Source organism: Lactuca serriola, chromosome 4 (assembly GCF_051521515.1).
Source record: "Lactuca serriola cultivar US96UC23 chromosome 4, Lser_US96UC23_V15, whole genome shotgun sequence".
In the NCBI taxonomy this organism is placed as follows: domain Eukaryota; kingdom Viridiplantae; phylum Streptophyta; class Magnoliopsida; order Asterales; family Asteraceae; genus Lactuca; species Lactuca serriola.
The window spans coordinates 188967555-188977328 of NC_136411.1; the positions used below are offsets into that span (position 1 = coordinate 188967555).

At 32.2% G+C, this 9774-nt stretch overlaps 1 protein-coding gene across 3 annotated transcripts; it reads left to right on the forward strand.

Annotated features, from left to right (window-relative positions):
- The first annotated feature begins 3167 nt into the window (after nt 1-3167).
- Nucleotides 3168-6532, forward strand: ECT5 (evolutionarily conserved C-terminal region 5). Of its 3 annotated transcripts, XM_079040608.1 has the most exons (8): nt 3168-3262; nt 3335-3453; nt 4208-4281; nt 4361-4484; nt 4548-4627; nt 4718-5200; nt 5298-6023; nt 6113-6532. In XM_079040608.1, the coding sequence occupies exons 2-8, from the start codon at nt 3402-3404 to the stop codon at nt 6416-6418; spliced, it is 1845 nt and encodes a 614-aa protein (XP_078896734.1). In that variant the 5' UTR covers nt 3168-3262; nt 3335-3401; the 3' UTR covers nt 6419-6532. The 3 variants fall into 3 exon arrangements, with proteins under 3 accessions (XP_078896734.1, XP_078896735.1, XP_078896733.1); XM_079040609.1 differs by having other exon boundaries at nt 3238-3453; nt 4244-4281; XM_079040607.1 differs by having other exon boundaries at nt 3240-3453.
- The last annotated feature ends 3242 nt before the right edge of the window (nt 6533-9774 follow it).

A 9774-nucleotide genomic window follows, 5' to 3' on the forward strand; every position in this document is an offset into this window, starting at 1 on the left:
TTCAGTTTGCATGTTTTGACTTCCAGAATAACTGGGTAATTCAAACCTCCACAATCGGTCATGCGTTGGAAGTAGGTATGAAGGAAGACTGTCATGAAGAGTCTGTAGATTGTCTAAAGAGTTTAGACATAGCACAAGTTTGCTGCAGAGTTCATGAGTGCTTTAATAAGATTAGAGTATTGGATTAAACCCACGCTCATTTGGATCACTTCATGGATTTATCATGGGTGATTAGTGAGACAATAATATTGTATATTCTTGAAACCCAGACGTGTGAGTTGTTATTTGTTGGTCGGTTGCACATTGATAATAAGTAAACGCACCAGTAACTTGGTGTTATAAAACTTATTGTTGTGTGTGATTCAATCAGTAAATGCAAGCGAGCATTTGAGTTGAGGTTTATACATTCCTTTTACCCAAAGTGGGATAAAAGCGATATCTGTGGGCCCCTCGATGATTTAGTGATGACGCCTAAGTGCTTGGCCAAGCCGGGACTAAGTTGATGTGTTCAATTGTAGTATGTTGTCAGTCGTCATAAATTGGAAGTCAGGAAACAATATAGAGAGAATAATTGAAATTCATGTCTTGTGTCTATACGATATCTTGAGAATGGAGGAATATATAATCCCTTATCTAAAGGACACGCTATCTGATAAGATCAGAGTTGACAGCGGCTTTTGAAAGCTATGATTGCTGATCAGGTTCTGAAGTCATACGGAAAATAGTTATTAGACTTATCCAAGTGGGAGACTGTTGGATTAGTGTCTAAGTCCATAACTATTTTGGTATGTACTTGACCCGATTATGAGCATGGTCCTTTTGGGTTGCCTTCACCATAGCAATAAGTAGGATGAATTAAGAGAGAAAGGTTTAAATATGATTTATTAATATATTATGAGAATAATATATTAAAGGAGACATCATATTGTTTAATTAATATTAGTCAAGAATTAATTGATAATTAATTTTGTGGCTAAAAGAGATTAATTAAACTTAGGGGACTGGATTTGTAATTATAAGATAATTGCAATTGGGCTATGGATTACCTAAATAATATACGTTGGACGAATTCTATGGGAAGCCCATAAAGAATTCGTCCAAGGGATATGTTAAAGGAGTCCATGGGCTGCTTAGGGCTTAAGCAACCAGATTAGGGTTTCCTAGTTGTAAACTCTAATAGCCTACATGTATATAAAGGCCCTCCATGCACCAAAAAGGTGGCTAACACTTCCTTTAGGGTTTCCAGTCGTTTTTGGTGCCTCCCCTTTCTTCCCTCTTCATCTAAGTTGCTTAGTGGTGTTTGTGACTCCATTAGAGGTGTAGCACTTGAGGCACTAAGCTTTTTGAAGCTAAGGATTGATTGTTATTGCTATATAACAATCAAAGGTCAGATCTAAACCCTATTTTATATTAATATGATTAATTGTATGCTAGATCTAGGGTTTATAGCTTTGGATATTCAATTTCATGTTCATTAGAAAAACTATATCCAAAAGCTATTAGGGTTTGCATGTACACCATAGGAATGATGTTTTGCTCAAAACCCATCATATAAAACCCCCAATTAAAGAATGGAAAACATAGTCGGAAATAGGGTGTTACAATTAAGATGTATAGGAAACCATTGAGGGGTTGAGATTGGGTTTGAAGGGTGCAAATTGATACTTGTTTCTCCGCTTTGGTTAGGTGGAAAGAAAGTCAAATTGTCATTAAACCATATGTTTCTCTTGGTTCGTCTCCTTCTTAATTTTGTTGTTTTGCTTGATGTCTGTTAAAATCTAGGATCGACTTCTTATTTCTTCTTATCTTTCGAACTAAAATTTCACACCAATTCTTTCATTTTAACTTGGGGTTGATTTGATAAAAAGGCAAAACTACCTTTTTGAAAATCCAATAACATCAGATGACCATTTTTCTTGCCCCTACGTCAACTACCTGATCTTCACCATCCCCACCAGACAATGTAACTTCCTTTGAAATAGTTCACCATTGATCCATCATTTATTGTTTGTTCGTTGTTTGAATTTGGCTTGATAAATTCCAGACATCCCAACAATGAGGTTTTATACCATCTGGTAGTGAGTCAAACCCAAAATGAGTTATAAAGCCGACTCTTAAGGTTATTTGATCTGAATTTGAACTTTTATTAAAATATAACAACAATACAGAGTACAAGTATGACTTTATGATATTCATATGAAATATGGTGATCTTTAAATTTTTTTGAAAAACACAAACTATCGTAGTTTGGAGCTTACAAAGTATGAATTTCCGACATCCACATTTCAAGTTGTGATATGTGCATAGATAACTTTGTTATAAAGAAAATAATTGAATAAAAATCACCTCAACCGTAGTTCGTATGAGTTATAGATGTTCAAAGTTGGATCGTTTTTTATATCTTTAGCAAATAACCTACTTTGGAGCTATAAAAGTATGAATTTTTGATATCCAAATTTGGAATGTGATATATTCATGGATAACCATTGTTACAAAAAAAAAACAATAAAAAAATCAGCTTAATCAGAATTCATATGAGTTAATTATGAAGGTTCAAAGTTGAATAAAAACAATGATCTTCGTATGTCGCTACATATGAAATTCTCAAATTTTAACAAATGTTGCCTGCAAAAATCATGACTATTTTAGTTATTTTGGTGTGGATTAAGGGCGTGTTTGGCTTAGCTTTTAAAAGCTCAAAAGTTCTTTTCCAAAAAGTTACAAAAAATCAGGAAATCCTGACTTTTCCAAAAAGATGTTTTTCCTTGTATTAAAACTCCAAAAGTTACTAGTTTGCCAAACATCTTTTTGTTTTTTTTCTTCTATAAAAAAGACTTTTGGTTGTGAAAAGCTAAGCCAAACACCCCCTAACATGAATAGTTTTTGTTATTAAAAAAATTAAAATAAAGTTATAGGGTCCATTTCTTTGTTCGTTTGCTGTGAAATAGTACTATGAAATGATAAAAAGATGTCGTCATTTGCAGACTCTAGAAAATTTTGCAATTTTTTTATAAAATTAAGAAATAATTAGGTAAGTACTTGTAACACCAAAATATGGTATTTTAATGAATATCTTTATAATTTTTGGCAAAACATAACGATATTAAATTACAAAATTTTAATATAATAGTAAGAGAGGGCTTATCTCCGTAATCAAACAGAAGTCGATAAAACACAGAAAAGAAAAAAACTAAAAAAGTAGTATAAGTTATAACACCCCATTATCGCAGTTTGCTCATGGGGAAAAGATAAAAAAAAAAAGGTAATATTTTACTCTGCAACAAATGTAAATCTTTCGATTTCTGCTCAATAATTTGGTGCCTATTCGAATCAGAACTCGATTTCTGTTGCATTCATGCGCTATCATCATCCAATTCTTCGTTCGGGCTTAGATTCTCCAGATGGCAGCAACCCAACATCAATCCACCGATCACATCATTGTTCCTCCAAATGGTATGTTTTCGCTCTATCGGCATTAGCTCATCACCCTATTGATTGTCGGTTCAGGTCACATAGTTGTTTAATTTCATTTTGTTAATTACTCGAGCGATCGTTGTGCGATGTCGATGTCGATGTAGATGCTGCGTCTGTTTGTTTAGAACGATTTGATTTCTTGCTTCCTAGCAGTTTAGCATCTACTATCACATACATACTCTCTGTTCGTCGTATGAGAGAAAATAATTAGTTATCGGACCTCAGCTGCAAACATAATACAGAGAGTAATATAGAATCCGACAGGGGATGGCAGATTCCATAGGTGAAACTTCTAGGACACTGGCTAGTGACATTTTTTTATCTTCTTTACTCGGATATGTATATGGTGTCGCTTGTCTTCACTGATTAACTTTCGAATTTATAAAAAGAGTTTCAGAGTCTGATATATTGATGCTTAAGCAACAACTTAAATACCGAGATTGCTTTACTCAAACCACCTTTTGCTATAATCAAGGTATAAAAGCACAAAGAAAACAAAAATAAAGAGTATTTCTATAAAGGAGACTGTATCTTTAAGCTATAACACAAACTGTATGTGTATATACCACTTGGTTATCACTATCAAGATTTGGAGAATGTGATAACTAACATTATTTCTTTCCCTGAAGTTCAATTTGTTCAATTATCTTCTTAAAATGTCTCTTTTGTTGAAACTTCTAGTTAACACACTAACCTTTTATGAACAATTCTTTGTAATGCTTGGTATCTCAAGACTCTTCTATTACTGAGTCCTTGGTAATGAATGCAGAGGAGAAACTGGTGCAGCCTGATATCATTAAAGAACAGGTATTTCTTTGCTTTCATTTGATAGATTGAAGGTATAAATGATATAAATTAGATGTTCTTTTGTCCTAATAATTCTCAGGATGCTGCAATCAGCTATTCAAGGGATAATCCAAGCCACTCAGGAGCCTTGAATGTAGCTGGAGATCTCACTGTCTATCCTCCCAATCTTTGTGCCCCTTTAGCACATCCAATGTACTACAAAGGTCTGTTTCTATTTTTCTCCACCTGTCATAATATATATTTTTTTTGACTCTTTTATCCTTCAGGTTTTGAAAATGGCTCAGGTAAATGGGATGAATACTCTCCATTCATCAACACCGAGACACTGGATGCCAATGGATCTCCTGTAAGTCGAATGTTTGCATTTCAGTTTTCACAGTTACAAGTAAGTCCTCAAAAAATTTACTATCTTTTTTTTTCTTTTAAAATCTTCAAGGCAATGTATACAGACAATTCGGTTGTGTTCCACACGGGTTATGGCTACAATTCCCAAATGCCATATGGTCCATATTCTCCAGTGACCACACCTCTCCCTTCTGTTAATGGTGATGCTCAGCTATATCCACATCCAGCTCAGCAATATACATTCTCTGGATCACCATATTATCAGCATCCTGTGGCTCCATACACTCCAGTTTCACAACAGCCAGAATTAAAGTCTTTGGTGAGCAGTGAACATGGTGATGGAATGGTGTATGGGCCAAGACCTGGTTTCTCATCACCAGTAGGTGCTTCTGTTGGGAGAGGTGATCCTCCAGGGAGAGTTGGCTTTCAGGAAAGTCTGGATGCATTCAGAAGCAGAGGAGGACTTTGGTCTGATTGGTCTGGACAATCAGACAGACACAGATCCTTTATGCCATTATCACCTTCTGTATCTCCTCATCATACTTTTGGATCTTTTCACCAAACCTTTGGATCTGTTAGCCCTTTTGCTTATTCTCCCTTTAATTTATGTGTTTTAGTAATTTTACCTGAAAACGACAGAAATGTAACCTTTTTTTATTTATATTCTTCAGACATCTCAACAGCCACCATCATTCTACGGAGCAAGCTCTTACGACACCACCTATTTAAACAACGGCCTCACTCCAAACCACGCCTTTGCCACGTCATCACTCTCCACGCCAGATGTACGACCATGGCCCACTCTGGACAACACCAGACGCCGAGGTGGCAGGGGACCCGCTTCTCTTTGCAGTTGTAGTTCCACTCTCGATATTCTCAGTGAACAAAACCGTGGTCCCAGAGCCTCTAGACCTAAATCCCTTTTACCTAATAACAATAATAATAATAATAATAATAATGATAATATGATGGATGCCTCCTCCCAAAGCCTCCCGGATTCTGTATCGGAATACACAACCGAGGCTAAATTCTTCATTATCAAATCCTACAGTGAAGATAATGTCCATAAATCCATCAAATACAGTATTTGGGCAAGCACTTCGAATGGAAACAGGAAGTTAGATTCTGCATATCGTGAAGCAAAAGAGAAGCAAACTTCTGTTCACGTGTTTCTGTTTTTCTCAGTGAATGCAAGTGGACAGTTTTGTGGGGTGGCTGAAATGCTGGGGGGTGTTGACTTTGACAAGAGTGTGGATTACTGGCAACAGGATAAATGGAGTGGCCAGTTTCCAGTTAAGTGGCATATCATTAAAGATGTTCCCAACAGTCAGTTTCGCCATATAGTACTTGAAAATAACGACAACAAACCTGTCACCAATAGTCGAGATACACAGGAGGTAAAATGACGATATTGCCCTTTTGTTATCAGTATGTGATATTAATGTATTATGTGTTTGGTTTGATGAATGAATGATTATATTTATAGGTGAAATTTGAGCAAGGAGTTGAAATGTTGAAAATTTTCAATAAGTATGAAACTGATATGTCGATTCTTGATGACTTTGACTTTTATGAAGAAAGACAGAAGGCGATGCAAGAGCGAAAAGCAAGACAACAACAGGGAAATTTGGGGGGTGGAAATGAAAATAAAAATGTTAATGAGTTTATCCGACAGATGTCCAAAAGTTTCTCGGAGGTTGTCCGCCTGGAAGACAAAGATACTTCCAAGTCAACACGTGTAAAACTCGAAAAAACCGCCATGTCGTCGCCAGGTGTCGACACCACGGATTAGTAAGTTTCGTGGTTTCCTTCCTTTTACTGCTTCTAAGGATAATAGTTTTTTATAATTCATGATAAATTTGGATCAATAATGATACTACTAATAATAATATAATTCCTTGGCTTCTTTCTTTGTGTTTATTTTATTTGTTGATTTCAACAAGTTATATATATAAATGTGTTACATTGTTTGTAGTCTTGTTGTCGTTTATTGTTTTCACCTCCTCTTGGAGCATTACAACTTTAACAAAGGAAATCTTTTTTTTTTTTTAGTCTCTCTTCCACATCAGCTGTGAATGTTGCTGGAATTGCTAACTTCTAAAAACTTCGTACAACACAAAAAGGCATTATTACGATCATATATTCTTCAACTAATGCTTAAAATAATGAAGTGTGTGGTTAGTGGCTTTTATGTGGTAGCATGAAAAATACATTTTCGTAATATTATATCTCTGGTTGTGGTATCTTAAATATCCCAATTTTTTGTTGGGTAAATTACACCAATGGCCACTATTTTATCATTTTTTCGCCTATTTTCAAAAAGCACATCATATTATATTATTATAGCTTCTTGCTAGTGATTTAAAAGCTGTAATTCTAAAAAAAGCTCTAGTTGAAACAAAAATTGTAATATCGTTGTATAGAAATAAGAAAACTTGTTTAAAATAGAGGATGAATCCCATATACCAAGGTTAAAGTTCTCAAATCACGAATATAAACAATTAACTGCACTAGAAATGTAACTGAGTTGTTCAACTTGATAATATATTATATGGCTCTTTCAGAAAAAATAACAACACGACATGTTCGTGTTAAGTTATAAAGGAGTTCTCCTACAATTTTTGTATATTCACATCTATTACTAACAAGAAACAACTTGGATTTCAATTTCAGTTGCGAAATTCAAGCGTTCGTTGTACTATTGTTATAATCTAGGGTATAGAGTTTCCATTTAAGAAATAAAATTACCAATCTAGTTTCATTTAACAAACAAAATCTAAGCTCGTTGTACAAAACAACATAGGAAAGATACTACTACATTATTAATTTTTGACAAACTTTCACAAATGGTCGTTGTGGTTTTATTCTGTCCAAAAACAATCTTTTTTTTTTTTTTTTTTTTTTTTTTTTTTTTTTTTTTTTGCATTGAACGGTAGTTTGGACACAAAACCTGCACTCATATGGATGTCTGTTAGATGGAATAGTTAAGTTGAGAAAATTTTAGACAATGACTATTTCTGATATTTTGTGACACTTCCCAAGGACCATTTGTGAATTTTAGAAGTCTATTAAATCTTGTAGTAATAAGAGTAAATTACACGAATGGTCCCTATGGTTAGGGTAATATGGTTAGGGTAATTTGCACGTTTTGTCCATACCTAATTTTTTTAACTCGGAAGGTCCTTATTTTTTTGTTTTTGTTATGCACTTGGTCCCTATTGTTTGTGTTTGTTACGTGTTTGGTTCCTGTTTTACAAAAAAAGAAAAACCTATTATTTAAATAGAGAAAAAATGGCGGCATAGATAAGGTAAGGTGGAGGGGTGGGTTTGGGGGTCTGTTTATTTAAATAAATTAAAAAATAAGGGAAAATAGTCTTTTTAGGTGAGACAGAGACCAAACGCGTAACAAAAACAAACAATAGGGACCTTCCGAGTTAAAAAAATAAGTTAGGGACCAAACATCCAAATTACCCTAAACCATAGGGACCATTCGTGTAATTTACTCTAGTAATAATTACCATAAGTCAAATAAAAAATCAAAAAAATTAAACATATAAAATGTAATATTTATATAAAAAAAAGTAACATTTACTAATTTTAATCATCATCCAAATATACTTTTATTTAATATATAAATAATTTTTGTTGTCTAAAATTTTCTAAAATATTCAAACTACAATACATCATTAAATATTTTTGTTTTATTTTTTATCCAAAAAAATTGATGTATAAAAACATCATTTTATTACTTTTTTTATTTTTACATGATGTAATTTTCAAGATTTATTTTATTTTTCTTATACAAATATATTTATTTTTATACAAAATATATTAGCCTAATATACTCAGTAAGTTTTCTACACAACAAATGGATCATTTTAACAGTAACATCATAAACACATTTGATTGTTACTTAAGATGTTTAACCAACAATATATATATATATATATATATATATATATATATATATATATATATATATATATATATATATATATATATATATATATATAGAGAGAGAGAGAGAGAGAGAGAGAGAGAGAGAGAGAGAGAGAGAGAAGTTCATACGAAAACATAAATATCTTGCGAAAATGTGAAAACAAATTTTATCTTATAAAAATCAAACATATGTATTATAAAAAAATAAATTTATTAGCAATAAATTAAAGATAATAAGTTTACATTGGATGGTGTTATGGTAATATAGATTAAAAGACGATTTTAATAATTTTTTTTTCACGACCTTAATCATTTTTAAATTCATGTTTTCATAATAAAAATGTTAAAAACCATATTTTGCTAATATGAAACAATTTCTCATCTATCATCGATTATCATCATGTATTTCAAAGTTTGGATGAATTATTTTCTGAAATACAATGTTGAGGTGACCCAATATCATAGGTTTTTTCTTGTTTTCGCGTTTTTGCAAATTATTTGTATTTTCGTTGTATTGTGTAATAAGTTTTAAACCTTTTAGTAAATGTTAAGTTGCACATTTAATTAATGAAATGTCAAAATTGAAAAAAAAGTTGAAAACTTAGTGTCAAATTTGCAAACAAATGAATACATTGTGTATTTTGCGCAACTTTTTTTTATACTCTTATACGTTATCATTTCACGTCAACATCACATAACCAAATAGTATCATGTCAGCATGTCACTTTAACATTGACAACCAAATGACTTGAAACAAATTGGTTATCTAATCAGAATTGAAACAAATCGAAAACATAACGACTTAGAAATAAAAACACAATGATTAAATCATAAAAAATAAATAGTTAGTGACTTTTATATTAAAAAATCTATCAACAATCAAGCCCATTTCTTTTTAGTTATATGAACTACTTGAAACAAATGGGACAAAGCAAAAAGGCATGATACACCCTACATTTTTTTTATTTGTAAAAATATGTCAATATTTTTGTCTTATTAATAAAAAAAGAAAAAAAAAAGAGTTTTTGATGTATTTAATTTATTTTTTTTAGATAAATAGTCGATTTTTAAAATTTGTATTTTGCTGAAAAAACCGACCTATCAATAATTCAATACCATTTATTGATAAAAATATTTATAAATATTATTTGACAATAGGCGGTTTTTTTATTTATAAGAATAAGATTTAATATTTTGTGGCTAGAAGTT

What these genes read in the sequence shown, in the direction of transcription:
- ECT5 (XM_079040608.1), top strand. Translation starts at nt 3,402, where the DNA reads ATGGCAGCAACCCAACATCAATCCACCGATCACATCATTGTTCCTCCA. An exon ending in CTGATATCATTAAAGAACAG is followed by an intron (nt 4,282 to 4,360) that starts GTATTTCTTTGC and finishes AATAATTCTCAG; the next exon opens with GATGCTGCAATCAGCTATTC. An exon ending in TGGATGCCAATGGATCTCCT is followed by an intron (nt 4,628 to 4,717) that starts GTAAGTCGAATG and finishes AAAATCTTCAAG; the next exon opens with GCAATGTATACAGACAATTC.